We start from the raw sequence: 14,597 nt of genomic DNA, 5'->3' as shown, positions 1-14,597 counted from the left end.
TAAGATCACGGGGTAAATCCACTTGAGTTCCCCCACTCATCATTTCACGAAGGGAAACAATCATGCACCTTGTACGAGTGCCCGAGCTCATCTCTTCGAAACAACAAGTTTTTCCGCAATGCGACTGCTTATATGGCGGTATTTTTTCTTTTCTTTTCTTTTTTTTTTTATTAATATTTCAGAAAAGGCCGCAAAACACAGAAGCCGCGAAAAGTGAAGCGCAAAGTGGTGAGGGTTTACTGCATTAACACAAAAATGTATCCGTGTACATTCACAGGTTCAGTCTTTTATCTGAATTCATAATTCTAGCTTGAGAGACAGGTTGAGCAGAGAAAAAATATAACTACAAGCAAAAAAAAAAAAGGCAACACACATATTCAGGATTAAAATTTTCATTGTATTTAGGTAAGGATGATGTCACAAGACTTTAATTTAAAATACTTCCACTTCCAATATTTTTCATATTCATTTGAAATATTTGCAAATGTCTTGATCTGAGCATATGCTGTGCCAGCACATACATTACTTGCAGTGTAAATAACAAAAAAACTAAACATGACAGAACATGTATTTAATTGGAACAACAGTGACTGTAACTGACATAATGTATAATAGGTTTTGAGCTGGTTTCTGGGTCTCTTACAAGTCATTCAGTATTGCGTTGGACTGTTTCTCTGTCATGAAAAAAAAAAGCCCCATAGATTTTAGATTGGTAACATTTAACATACAATATCGAAGATGTGCAATAACATAGACTTTCTTTGCAACAATAAGAAAATGTGTCATATTTTAACACAAACTGAAGATCTGTAAAATTTATCATATGTACAATAGATACACTTTAGATTAGAGTACAATAAGTGACATCAAATACTGACACGGTGTTCAGTAGTTTCAAGCAAAACAGATTACAAGGTGATATAATAAGACTTTTTAAGCTTACATAGTTTCACTTAATTCTTTGGTGGAGTTTGCGAAGTAGTGTATTTTAATAGATGTTAAAATTTTCAGTAGTTTATTCATTAAATCTGTCAGAATACTTTTCACGAGTACAGCTGCACGCGAGCACGCAAACAAATGCAGACATGCTCACATCTCATTCATTTCTGTCATAAGCAACTAAAGAGTTTCTAAAAACACACGCGGTTAATCATGCCATTGCGCGCAATGTTAATTATGGCTTCCCAGACTGTAAACGTCCAGTTCAATTAATTGCATGAAGCTCTGTCGTATTTTTCTCTTGGTTTGCCCATCTACAGTGGCCCTGAAGTTCAAAACACAACAAGCAAATCATAAAACGCAAAAACATATAACTAAACAAAAAATGCAACAGAAACCACAAAAACAACAACAAAACAGCAAATGAAAAAAAACAAATCGCTAAACAAGAACAATATAAATGGAAAACCAAAAACAAACAACTACCAAAACAAAAGAACAAAAAGCTAAACATCAAATAAATCAAAACAACAATAAATTATAAACACTAAAAACGGAATTCGTAGGTCATGAAAGTGGGAGAGTGGAGGGTCTTGTTTTTGTGTTTTTTTTTGTTTTGTTTTGTTTAGTTATTTGTTTTTGGTTTTCGGTTGTGTTCAATCATGTTGTGTTATGCACTTCAGGGACAGCAAACCCATCCAATAAATATCTGCTTCTATTCAAGTATTTATTATAAATGGAAATGATATATAGATACTGAAAGCTTTGCTTTGTTTCCCTTTTTGGATACTTTTTCAGCCTCAGTTTATATAAGGCTGATCTGCATAGTGGCCTGCAGAAAACGGGAACCAATCTAGTAGTATCATTTTTTTGTAATCACAGGCCCGTGTCTTATCCTAGACACACTTATCTTTGAGTTTTACTTTCATAAACACTTCTTCCATTATGTATGCTTTGCCACACAGACAGCCTCCAGTTAATAAGCGATAGCACAACAGTTTCTCTTAGCATCACCACGACAACCAGCCATACCATTTTAAATTACTGTACAAATAAGATGGAGCGGTCCCGATCCCAATGAAGAGAAAGTGTTTAAGTGTATGGAGAATTCACTTAATATCTGCAAACTATTTTCCAGTTTATATTGCTGAAAAAGATTTTGCCATGTAACACAGTACAAATTGAATTCCTTGTGAGGGTTTACATGGAGACTTTTTTAGTTCTTCCAGTTGAAATCGTTCCGACTGAATATCTCTAGTCAACTGCTTACATTTCACGTGATCTATTCCGATCTGCCACAAACATGCGCCACTACATTAATCAGACTTGCCGTTTTAGAGCCGTGTGACATGCGGAGATTGATGTAAGAAGTTCATTCATGGACTTCACACAGTATTTGTGATTGTTAACACTTTTATGAAAGAAACACCTTGATTAAAAACAGGGGACAAGTACTTTAAAACACGTTCTCCCATTGCAGACCAGCTATGGAAGGAGGCTGGCATTTTCAAGTGCGTTAAATTGACGACGTCACTACGGATTTACATCAAGACAGCGCATGCGCAGATTTTTGACTCAGCATTGATTTTTGTTGGCTTGGCAAAATTTATATACCAGCCTTGTGAATCCAAATGAAATTTCAGATTTGGCCTTTTTATTCCGATTGAGGTGTTTATACGGAGCATTTTCATTCTGTTTCATTCTAATCGAAATACAAGGCTCCATGTAAACCCGACTACTTTGAGGGCTCTATGATTCCCTTAGTCCTCCAGTAGACCAGCTCACTTAAGAAGTGATATGTCATCAGAGAAGTCCCCCTGTGGGTGAAGGCAGCGAGCAAAGCGCCATTGGCACACCATGAGACACAACGGCAACATGAAGAGAGCACAGATACCCGCCATGATGTAGGCAATAGTCATAAGAGTGGACTCGTCTGTCTGGGGGATGTTGTAGCCACAGTCCTCCAGGTCAATACCGTAGAATGGGCCTTCCACAGAGGTTGTGCGAAACTTGTCATGAACTGAAAACGGTAGAGTGCAGTGGAACGTTATTAGGAGAAACAAAACAAAAAGAAAAGTGTCATTAACTCTAATAACCGCTCGAGCTTTGTATCAATAATTGAAACCGAGGAATTTGCAACAACTGGTCATGATTCTTTTGCATCGCTGAAAAGACATTTTGACTCACTCTTTGCAGAATTCTTTTAACCAAGTCATAATGGAACAGTTATGTTATGAGCAGACTGCTTTAGGTATATCACATACCACAGCATGTCAATTGGATTTATGTCGAAACCTTTATTGTTGGATTTTAAGCCATTGGGATGTGGACTTGCTGGTATGTTTCAGGTTGTTGTCCTGCTGTTTCATTTTTAGAATCTTTGCCAGTAGGACTTTTTGGATGGACAGCAGAATTAATTTATTGGTACATTTATCGCATACCGTATTTTTTCCAAGATTTTGAACCATGTGGCGATTACAACAGTGCGGCTGTGGATTTTTCTTTCACCGGTGAGGGCGCTCTATAGTTCAGAAAATACGCTAAATAAATCAAATTTTTTTTTTGTTTTAATTCGCAAAGTTGTTGCTGTGTTAAAAGGCACCGTTTTAACAATCTGTTCATGTACCTTTACGTGCATTCACAGAACAAAATCATCTATACATGCACTAAACAACATTTTTTTTTAACTTAGAAAACTGCGGCTTATAGCTTGGTGCGGCTGGTATATGTTTTTTTGGGGGATTTTTTTTTTCGCTGGTACCTTTTAAAGGATTTCTTGATCCAACGAATCTGCCAGTAATCTAGGTGTGGCCAGTGAAATTGACTCACTCATTTTTAAAAACGATGGTTAAATGATTTCATAAAGGCGACAAGTACCTTTTTCATCCATAAATGTCATCCTTTAAAACAAAAAAAAAATCCATTCTCTTTCCAGCCCTCACTTCCCAGTAACTTCAATGTGTCTTACTCACCATGGCATGTGCTGATAGCAAAACCAATTCGGCTCTTTTCTCGATCAAACACCACGTAGAAGCCCTCCATGATAACTGCCCCCATAACTGTGCCAGTGCTAGATGGGGACACAGCAAACTTATAGCAGTCTTCCTGAGCGGAAGCCACGTCCTCAACTGGCCGCAGGTATTGCTGCATAGAAAGAAAGGTAAAAATATGTCTAAAATGACACTTAAAATAATTTGATCTCCAAAGGGAGGGCGCGCTACAAAAAATGTTTGGGGCCCACTGTATTAGTGTGAAATCACACCAACACAGAATAAATGACCACGTAAATCAACAAAGTAGAAGAGAACAAGCGATCAAAGAATAATGGTGCACATACAGCATTTTTTTTCACTTGCAAGTGGCCATTTATTAAAAGCAGACAATATTTGTTTGACAAACGGTGTGTCTTAGCTAGTCTCGTACAATGATTGTTCCATCTCTGACTTTTTGCAGTGAAGTATGGGAACCATATAGAGAACCGACAAATTTACTATTTCTTCAGTTAAAATTTCGTTAATTAGTACAATATAGTATTTAATTTATGCTAAAAGCCCACAAAAAGACCAGCCAACATTCACAAAGGATTTGAAAAAAAGAGAAAACAAGTATACGTTTAGAGGAACAGAGATATTTCTAAAAACAAAATTCAGGACTAAAGTGATGGAATGTTGTATTTTTGAAAAAGGAATCAGTTTATGGAACAATTTGACAGAGAAATCAAAGAATCCAAGTCTGGCATCACATTAAAAAAAACCCAACTAAAGCCAGTCTGTTAAAGAAAGACGAAATATGTTAATTTTTGTTTGGTCGTTATACCACTGTCATTTTTGTTTCTATGAACGGCATTAACTTAATCATACTATTATTTTTGTTGTTATTGTAAATGTAGTTACTACAGAACGATTTTAGTTTTTTTTCTTATGTAACTTGATTCTGGGTAGCAGTGGGGCAGATAAAATCCGACTTTGTCGTCTTCGTGCTCCATTTCATACTTGATCTGAAAACATTTGTACTCATATTTTTGTTTCTCCTTTTATGAATGAATGAAATAAATTGAGGAAATGGGGCGGGGGACACTCCAGCTCATTCCTCCCTATTGAGGGCAGCTGAAAACAGACACCTGAGTAATATAAGGAAAAATCAATAGAATAATCGATTCTAAAAAGATTGGTTTGTGACAGCCTGATGCAGTTCTTTTAACTTCAAGAGATAAAAGTTCAGAACACATGCGGTGTCTTTACCTGGGGCAGGATGGAGATTCTAAAGGACTGATTACGGCTTTCACTCATCAGATAGAGAGAGATGACTGGGAAGATGTTCCAGGGTGTGGTGCCGGCCTGCCAACACACCAACTGTTCGCCTAGCCAGAACCCAGATGGAAACTGTTCTGTCTGAAATATAGGCCAGGAAATAAGGACAATCAATTCATAGCTTCATATTTATATGGAAGAGGCAGTAGCAGGAATGGAAGACACCTGCTATACTACATGAAATCCCCCCAGTTAATTGAACCCTCTACAGTACCCGTTTTAGATACCATTTTCCCATTCATGAAAGCAGCTGAATTCATTGTATGGGTCAGCTCATCTATCGGTTTTTACTTTCAATTTGACACCCATCTGTAGATGAATTCAATAATTGGGAACTGACTGAAGAAGCTGCTTCAATAGCCTTGACAGCAGCCTGGAAGACTTTTCTGGGTAATCGAAGGTTTGTGGTGCCACTGTCCACGATGCTCTTATCGTAGTTGTACTGTAAAGGATAGAAAAATAACAAATAGTAGCTTTTGCAATCAGCGACACGCCACTCATACACCTTTTTTTGACTTATCACATCTTACCTCCTTACAATCCATGTTGAGGTCCTGTCCATTTACCTCAATACGCACAATAATGACCTCATAGTACCACTCCCTCCGGATGGGAGTATACCAAAGCTCTCCCACGTAGAGGGATGTGTCTATGCCTCCAATGATCTAAAGGGTAAACATACTGTGTTGGTCATGCATCTGATAGTGAATGATATACTGCAGTGTTTATGTCACTGCTTCATGTGTCTTACCATGCTTCCTCCAACAGTGGCGCTGCCCAGAGAGTAGTTTTGGGTAAAGCCAGCACCACATAGCTGGAGAGAGAAGAGGTTGGGGACTGGCGTCTGGCGAATCAGGGAATCAAAGAAAGGCTCCAATCTCTCATCAGGCTGAAGAAAGATGTAGAAATGTACTCATTTTTTTTACGTTAGTCTTCATTTGAAATATAATATTCTTCTCGAAACGTTTCAAGGCAGCCGCAAAAATTTGAATTCTTTTAACTCATTCACTGCCATTGACGGATATAGACGTGAAAAACTGCATTCTTTTCACCTGGCCTGCTAGTGAATGAGTTAAAATCAGGGCCAGAGCAATCAGTGCACATACCCTTGCTATGTCAGCATAAGCCAGTCCAAGGATTCCTTCCCAGTTGGATCCATTGATGAAAAAGCGATCCGATTGGGTGATTGCAGCAATGTTGGCACGGAGTGTGGCATTAGGACCGTGTGGGACAGAGACTAGATCCGTACCTAGCTCACCTTCCCATCGACCCTGGGTATAAGGAACATAAACGCTTCTTCCAAGGTCACGGTAAGAGGTCGAGCTGTAAATGGACAGCAATATACAAACATTTACAGATGTTCATCAACAGCATGGATTGGATCTGTGTGTACTATGATGCAGGCAACTAAAACAAATACAGTAAGGTCTAGGCAAATAATAGATTTTAGATTCATTTGAGTTTTCTTTTGTCCCTTGAAATTGCTTCATATTTTTAATGAATTTTCTGACAGTATGATAACCATGAGCAAAAACATCACGGTCTAATTATCACAATCAAACTGCAGTGGGGAATTCCCTACTTAGTCCCCTCAAGAAAGCTGTTATTGAAACTAGGACTTTTTAAAACCGTGGTAAACTGGCAACCCGGAAATCAGCCCTCGCTGCAATTACAACATGCGTGCGAACAAAGTAGAAAAGCACAGTCAAAAGTTAGAAATGTATCGTCACAAGTCAGTGTTCTGAAATCAGCAATTTCAACAGACGGAGCTCTCAGTTCGTCACTGACTCACGCCCATTTCACTGACAGAAACATGCAGAGGTGTTTGTTGGTGGGGGTAAATAAGCCTCAAAATATATCTATTTATCTAAAAATACCCATCTATCTATGTCTATATCTGATCTGTATATTGATATAGATAGATACATTTATTTATTTATTTTTAAACAAGATATATAAATATAAGGCTCTATCGGCAAGTCCCGCAGTAGAGTATAATAAATAAATAAATCATGCAAGAAATTGTTTACGCCTACTGCGGATTTTGACTGGACTCACAGTGAGCGATGGTAATATCTGCGCAGAAATGGATGAGCAGCTGCCCCAACAGCGAAGTTACTGCTTCCTGTATCCACCAGGATGTTCAGCTAGTGAGTGAGAAACAAAAGCAATGTTCAAATATGATCACATGAAACAACAGTAGATGATCCAATGAAATCCAAATGTAACACCATAACTGTGGCCTCTGTTCATAGCATGTAGAATTAGGGTTTTTTTTCTGAATTTGTTCCTTTCTTTTTATTATTCTTGAATATCTTTTGTAGCTGACAAACATCTGATCCAGACTTCAGCCCATTTATCACTAATACAGACAAAATGAGTGGAGTGAATATTTACTGAGTAAGTCGCATTACAGTATTAACTCCTAAATAGTCCACTCATCAGCTCCGATAGCACACAGTTTAGTTTGCCCTCTTTCAGAATGTCCTGAGTGATATTTCCTGTTGCCCTGAATGTCCTTTCCCACTGTCTCCAGTTGAGCCCTGCACCCCTCTCGGGTTGTCCATTCAAATCCCAATTGCAATCGCCGGCTCCTCTTCAGTCTACATCTAGATCTGAGTATCATATTTTGCAGTTAAGCAAAACCGTTACTGAAATAAAGTTATATGTAACATTAATTATTTTTATTATTTCTATATTATGTACACTGTATGCAATTATTATGCGCCGTTTCCATTTTGTTATGATACAGCCTTATTCCAAAATGGAAATTAAATCCCTTTCTGCAAAATTTGACACGAAACACTTCATAATGACAACTTGAAAAACGTGTTATTTATGCAAATATATGAACAAGAAAAACTAAGAAATCACCCGTTGATACAGCATGCAGGAATAATCTATATTACCACTCTAAATGTATTTTGTAGGGATGTAACAATTCACAAAATTTTCAGTTCCCAATCTTGATTAGATTTTTTTTTCAAAATTCATAACTAATTCATAACGAAAATGTGTTTTTTATTTTAACGTATACAATATTCTGACTCAAGAAATTAAAAAATTTATTCCCGCATGTTAACAGCTCTGTATTGTTCTTTAAATGTGCATGTTATGTATTTTGTAATATTCAGCCTTATTATTCTACCATAATGGTTTTTCAGCATGCAAGCTACTTATAAAATGACCTACCAACTTCTTTATTCATGTGAAAATATACTTATAATTCTTTAGATTTACAATGGTGAAGCAGGCAACAGGCATATGACTAGCTGCCCTGTATATTTAATCAAGTGACGAATTTCAAAATGGATGATAGGCCGGAGTCTGCTTTAAAGGTGTGCTGGAGGAGGGCGTCATCCAGGCACCCAGTTAAGCCCCTCCAACATTTCATTAGATTTTCTTCAATGTAATTCTTAAATATTTTCTCCACCCCCTTATGTGTCAGTCAATCTACTCTTTATCACCCTGAAATGAAAATTCCAAGAGCTGTCCCTGGAGACATCATTAACATGCAGGATAGAGGCCCTAAAACACCGGAATTGGTGACCCCTGTCCTAGGATATGAAAATTTGTGAGCACATAAGTATCATCCAAATGCCCCCCCCCAGAAGCAAAAAAAAAGTTGCCATCAGCACTCTTCTCTGTGCTGTGTCAAAGAAAATATGCTAGAAACAAGAAGTTGACCCACGTGATTTGTCCTTCATGGGCCACATAAAATTAGGTTGTGGTTGAGGATCTGGCCCCCGGGCCTTGAGTTCGACACCTGTGCTTTAAACTTTTTTCATTTTACAGATGAAATGCACTCGTTCAGTGTTAAACTAAGTCGCAATTGTTCACGTGTTTTGCATATAGAGCATCATCGTTTCACTGTGATAATTTATCGTTGGTTAAGCATCTCTGTGTCCATTTTTTATTTTATTTGATTTGACACTGCTATTTTTCAGTTGTTTGGTTGTGTTGTTCGTTGTTCTTAACGCTGGCACAGCTGCACGAGGATCACACCATATTGTAATCATTTATATTTAGTTTTTAAAACAATTTGACACCCTTGCGCCCAAGTCCTGCGTTACCTTTTGCGGAGGAGATCCAACGGCCATTTCCACGTAGTAACCCTGCCCGGACTTTCCCCGCAGGTTGTCGATCATGTCCACGAAGTTGATGCCGTTGGCTCTCACTCCCCTCCGCCGACGAGCACTCATCCTCCGAGCGTGACCGCGCTCGAAAGGTGGTGGTGATTCGGTGCGAGCTCCTTGGCTCAGAGGCAAGCGAATAGCCCGAGGAAGGCCCGAGGCGTCCGGCGCCGGTTGGCCGCCGCCGAGCTGACACAGTATGGTCCACGCCAGAAGCGCTGGCAGCAAGCGAGCTTGTGCTCTCGACGACTCCATGTTGGAACTCGGCACCGCTGCGACTTGGTGATGATGGCTTGATTCCGCTCAATTTGACATTCACTTTACGGTGACACGGCACGGAGGAGGTGGCGACCGTGCTAACATGACGGCTAAACTCATGACACAGTTCACCGTGCTCCCCCCCAGCGTAGTAACAAAATATGACAACTTAGATGGTAAATGTTCCTTCTTCGCACTATTGAATTTCGTATTAAACGGTGGACATCATCCTCAGGCAACCGTCGGTGTTACGGAGAGTAAGTGGGGGGGAGCAACAGTCGTAGGCCTGTGGCTTTTTTCTATCATCGTGGCGTCGGGCGACCAAACGGAGAGATGACAATGACGCTGTCCGGAGGGTTGACCGCACTCGTATCCGCTTCCGTGCCCCTTATCGAGTCGTTTCTTGTTCACCGTCTTCCAGCCACCTCCTCTGGTCTTCCTCCATCCGCCCTACGGCATTTTCAGGCTCCAGAGCCCCAGCATCATTGCTCGCTGGAGAAAGGGGCACTGGTTTCCGGAGAGAATTTTCAAAGTAAAAGTCTTCTATTACTTGTTTTGCATTTGCGCCTGTACTTTTATTATCCATCATGCATCCACTCTTCCAAAGGTTGTGCTGGAGCCCATCGCAGCTGACTTCGGGCGACAGATTGGGTACTACTGGACGACGGACGCCAGTCAATTGCAGGGCACATTCATGTCGGACAGTCACACTGACTCTTCTTAAAGTACAGATTCTGAAATCTACTCAAGTACAGGTATTCCCCCTGTCATTTACATGAAATATCAGTTTTGATAACTTGGCACGATGGGAAAAAAGCTTCTCTGTACACAAATAGTTTTCCTCTTTTATTCACTTACATATGCCTGTCGTGTGGGTACTAATATAAACATTGCATTGCATGTATTTAATTGCATGCTTAAGAGAGATTTTGCCATATATTATTTTCAGATAATACTGTAAAAAAATGGGAAGTGATATTTAATCAAAAAAATCTAGTAAAGTTTCTTCACTCAGACATTCGAGGTAAATTTTACAAGGAGAGTTTTTTAATACATTTTACTTGTATATGAAATTAATGAAAGCCACTCACGGGAAGTTAGCTTTTACTTTTCACGTAGCTGCTTTCATACACTAGATTACTCAATGTGATTGAGGTTTGAACCAACAGCCTTGAGTTTTGGAAACGGCTGCTCTACACCTGAACGAAATGACTCTGTGACTTGGGATGAGTATATTGCTGCGATCTCCAAAAGGAGGCCAAAAACTGCTTTGGAGGTAGGATTCCGAGGTTTGTACCTGACACCAATAATATACTAGGTGCCATTCGCAGTGGCATGTCTCCGGTGTCGAGTAGCCGTCACCTAACCTTGCGATCGTGGGTTCCATCCTATATATTCAACCTTGGAGTGCCTTGTCTTAATGAACGTGTAAAATGTCCTCAAAAACTCTTCTTGTAAAATTTACTTAGAATTTCTGAGTGAAAAGACTATTTACAGTGTAGACAAATATCTAAACAGACATTGCATCGCATCTTTAGTAGGCCCATGGATGGGGAAGACGTTGCTTCTCCAAATCTTTTGCCGTGGTCATTAATTATGCGTGTGTCAAACTGTCAAACTCAAAACTTCCTTCATTGTGGTACTGTCTGTACGTTGTCCGACCTTAAGAAAAAAAGTGATGAGCCTATTTTGACAAAAGAGTAACTGATATACATTGACAAAGTCGTATAGTATGTTTTTGTACTTTGCAACTTCCCACTACAGGTCACAGCAATACAATGATACAATACAGCTGATTTAGGCATAAGCTTGCGGGATGTAGGCCAAGGTCCATGAAAACGTGAGTCATTGATTTTCTGTTTCTCTACGACGCGTTGTTGCTCTGAGATGATCCGACACATTCCCAGTATGAGGGTAAGCGGTCGAGGAAAGAAGCTGGAGTTCCAAAAGCATTGTCTCCATTGTTGCTTCCTACCACGGAATGTGTGAAGTTGCAAAATTGTCCACTTTGCTCCATCAGATGCGAGGCCGCCTCCTGTGCTGAAAATGCATGAACAAATTGTGTTGTTGTTTTATATTAGTTCTGAAGACAATTAACAAATTTGTGATTAAATTAAATTGTGAAAACAAGATAAAAAAACAGATGTGGCATATTATTAGCAAATATTACAATTAATTTATAGTACACCCATATATATGTATATATATATATATATATATATATATATATATATATATATATATATATATATATATATATATATGTATAGTATATAGTAATACATTATTGCACTCACCTGATGACTCTTTAAAGCCCCTTTCCCTTACTGTGTTTGTGACATTGCACTCAGTCCTGTCTTCTGGTGGAGACCACACCCCAAGAGGCTTGGAAATATTTCCCCTATGTTGACAAAAAGCATTAAGCACCTTCATAGTGAGGCAAACTATACTCTGGATTAATTGCTCACTATCGCTAACCAATCCTGCGTGTCTGTTGTTCTGAAGCCTTTAGCAAATGGATTGCTGGCTATCTTCAGCTGAGTGATCTGTCAGAAAGACAGATTACATTAGATTGGTCAGTAATAGAAAGTGAAGACACATCCCCAAATCCTGAGATAGATTTCATTCCAAATCTGTTTTAGCTTTCCTACCCTGTGGTTTTGATAGGCAGTGACAGCCATGAAGCGTGTCTCGGGGAAGGAGAAGGAGCAAAAGTTTCTGTCTGCATTTAAATGGCTGTTGGGTGCTGTATCCACATACACTACGTGGAAGCGTGGCTGGTAGCGATGCATAGAATTTAATATCATCTGGCGGGGAAATGGAGAAAAAAATCTTGAGAAAAGAGAAAAAAAAGATCTGTGTAAACATAATGACTAAAACTGACATGTCCATTGTCATCAAGTAGGTTGTTGGTCAACTTGAGAGTGTCAAAGGACACCGTCTGCTTCATCCATTGGGCTCCACGAGCTGGTGAGTCTGGGTGGAAGTGCATTCGGCTTGGAGCCGCAATATCTGCTCGACCTGCCACCAACCAGGATGAGCTGTGGAACGCGTATCTGAAACGCACACCGAACTCATCATGCAAGTGAATTTTCGAAAGCGCAGATGAGATCATTATTGGTCTCACTCACCATGGCTAATATCTTTGCCAAATTTTGTGTGACGTTTACCTGTATCTTTTATCATCTACAGGAATAAAGTCCATGAGCAGAACATATTCAGCAGCCGGATCCATTCCTGAGATTCGTACCTGGAATGTTGGAAACATCCTCCTGCCAGTTTTGAATAGAAAATGGATTACAAGGGATTTCGAGCATAAGCAACACATATATTGAGGTTAACTGTTACCTTCCGGCTTTGGTGACAATCATTTCGGTACCTAGCTCGTCAAACTGCTGCCAAAGTGCATGCATCTCCAGCTGAACCCTGACCTTATTGACTGGCGGTACCTTAATGCTTGACAGTGATGGACCATTTGCGCAACACATTGACGGTAATTTACAGTTTTGAGACAGCGGTGAACCTGAAAGGAGAGAATGCTAATAATCATCACATAACTATATCGTTTGTCAGTTCATACTTACCAGTCCTTGTCTGCGAAGACATTCTTGTCCAGTTTGGGTCTGTATAATTTTTTTCAATTTTTTGGGGGATGTTCCTCTTGTTGCAGCTCCCTTCTTTGCTTCAAGAACAAAAAGGCGCAGTTTCCAAAGCAATGCAGCGTTTGGTCAAAAATGGTAATCGTCCAGGTCCCGGGCGACAAATGCTCATGCCAACGTTTGTGAGAGAGTCATGGCAGCATCAGGAGTGCACGCAGGTTTTATACATCTAGTGACTCTCACTGGGGACAGCAATGCCTTCCTCATCCATTCTAATAAACATAACGCCACTGACATGCAGCAGTCACAGCTGCACACATGCATGTGGCCCCCAGAGCTGTCATTATGAGATTGTGCAAAAGAAACACACTTTTTGGCCAGAGATCACACAAACATGCACCTTGATGCCGTGCTTATGTTAACGCCTATTTGATTTAGCCCAAAGCTGGCTTGTAAGACATTATTAACTTTCCAATTAGCTGATAGTTACTTTGTGTGGACAGATGAAGACTGAAACAAATTGGTTGTATTATTCAGTGAGATTTTTTTTCAAAGTTGACTGTCATTACCACACAGATTGTACAGACATTCGTTCATTCTTTAAAAATGAATAAAATAACTACAGAAATCTGGGTTTGGTTTAGTGTTATTTTTGTCTCTACAATTTGTGTGCGTGCGTGTCTGTGTGTGTGTGTGTGTGTGCGCATGCACACTAATTTGGTGGTGTTGAAGGTTTTCAGCCTGGGGTGCGCTTACCCTAATAAAGAACATCCTTAAATTTGTCAATAGAATGAGGTCACGCTGTGGATTTATCAGCTCATTAATCACTGCTCGCAGCTTTGTGATCAACGCTGACATCTCAAGAGGCTGTCTGTGTGACCTTAGGGAGCAAAGAGGACATAGCGCTACATTCCCAAAACTATTATTATGGTAGAAATTAGGGATGGGAAGGTACAGTACACTCTCTATGGTACAAGGCGGCCTCATGAAATGCGGGTTTTTGATCTTTGCATGGACGCTGTTTGTGTGTGCTTGTTGTAGGATTCGATTCCGGCCTTCCTGTGTGGCGTCTGCATGTTTCCCCCGTGCCTGCGTGGGTTTCCTCCCACATTCCAAAGACATGCATTGTAGGCTGATTGAACACTTTAAATTGGTGCTTAGTGCGAGTGTGAGAGCGGATGGTAGGTTGTCTTTGAGTGCCCTGCGATTGGCTGGCAACGAGTTCATGGTGTACTGCCCGAAGACATCTGGGATAGGCTCCAGCACCCCCCGCGACCCTTGTGAGGAGAAGCGGAACATATAATGGATGGATGGTTGGCTGGATATAAGAAGATGGATTTGATTTTGGACACTGTGCA

At 39.9% G+C, this 14,597-nt stretch overlaps 2 protein-coding genes and 1 long non-coding RNA gene across 3 annotated transcripts; 1 reads left to right on the top strand and 2 right to left on the bottom strand.

The window, feature by feature from the left end:
* Positions 1–376: 376 nt before the first annotated feature.
* Positions 377–10,153, bottom strand: bace1 (beta-secretase 1). The gene is made up of 9 exons (XM_088300597.1): positions 9,323–10,153; positions 7,308–7,396; positions 6,356–6,572; positions 6,001–6,138; positions 5,780–5,914; positions 5,590–5,691; positions 5,181–5,330; positions 3,912–4,083; positions 377–2,959 (listed from the first exon to the last, which is right to left on the bottom strand). The coding sequence occupies exons 1-9, from the start codon at positions 9,635–9,637 to the stop codon at positions 2,721–2,723; spliced, it is 1,557 nt and encodes a 518-aa protein (XP_088156723.1). The 5' UTR covers positions 9,638–10,153; the 3' UTR covers positions 377–2,720.
* On the top strand, positions 9,911–13,816 carry LOC148333761 (uncharacterized). The gene is made up of 4 exons (XR_015844238.1): positions 9,911–10,172; positions 10,248–10,395; positions 12,543–12,721; positions 12,833–13,816. It is a non-coding gene; the product is annotated as an uncharacterized LOC148333761 (long non-coding RNA).
* On the bottom strand, positions 11,186–13,257 carry LOC148333762 (T-box transcription factor TBX1-like). The gene is made up of 7 exons (XM_088300598.1): positions 12,989–13,257; positions 12,811–12,912; positions 12,525–12,696; positions 12,292–12,447; positions 12,119–12,186; positions 11,902–12,041; positions 11,186–11,716 (listed from the first exon to the last, which is right to left on the bottom strand). Exons 1-7 carry the CDS (start codon positions 13,126–13,128, stop codon positions 11,505–11,507), a joined length of 990 nt encoding a protein of 329 aa, XP_088156724.1. The 5' UTR covers positions 13,129–13,257; the 3' UTR covers positions 11,186–11,504.
* Positions 13,817–14,597: the final 781 nt, after the last annotated feature.

The sequence above is a fragment of the Idiotropiscis lumnitzeri genome, chromosome 7, assembly GCF_059441095.1.
Source record: "Idiotropiscis lumnitzeri isolate Australia: NSW breed Sydney's pygmy pipehorse chromosome 7, RoL_Ilum_1.0, whole genome shotgun sequence".
NCBI classification, from domain to species: domain Eukaryota; kingdom Metazoa; phylum Chordata; class Actinopteri; order Syngnathiformes; family Syngnathidae; genus Idiotropiscis; species Idiotropiscis lumnitzeri.
Note: the sequence above shows the minus strand (reverse complement) of the source record. Positions and strands in the feature narration are given on the sequence as shown.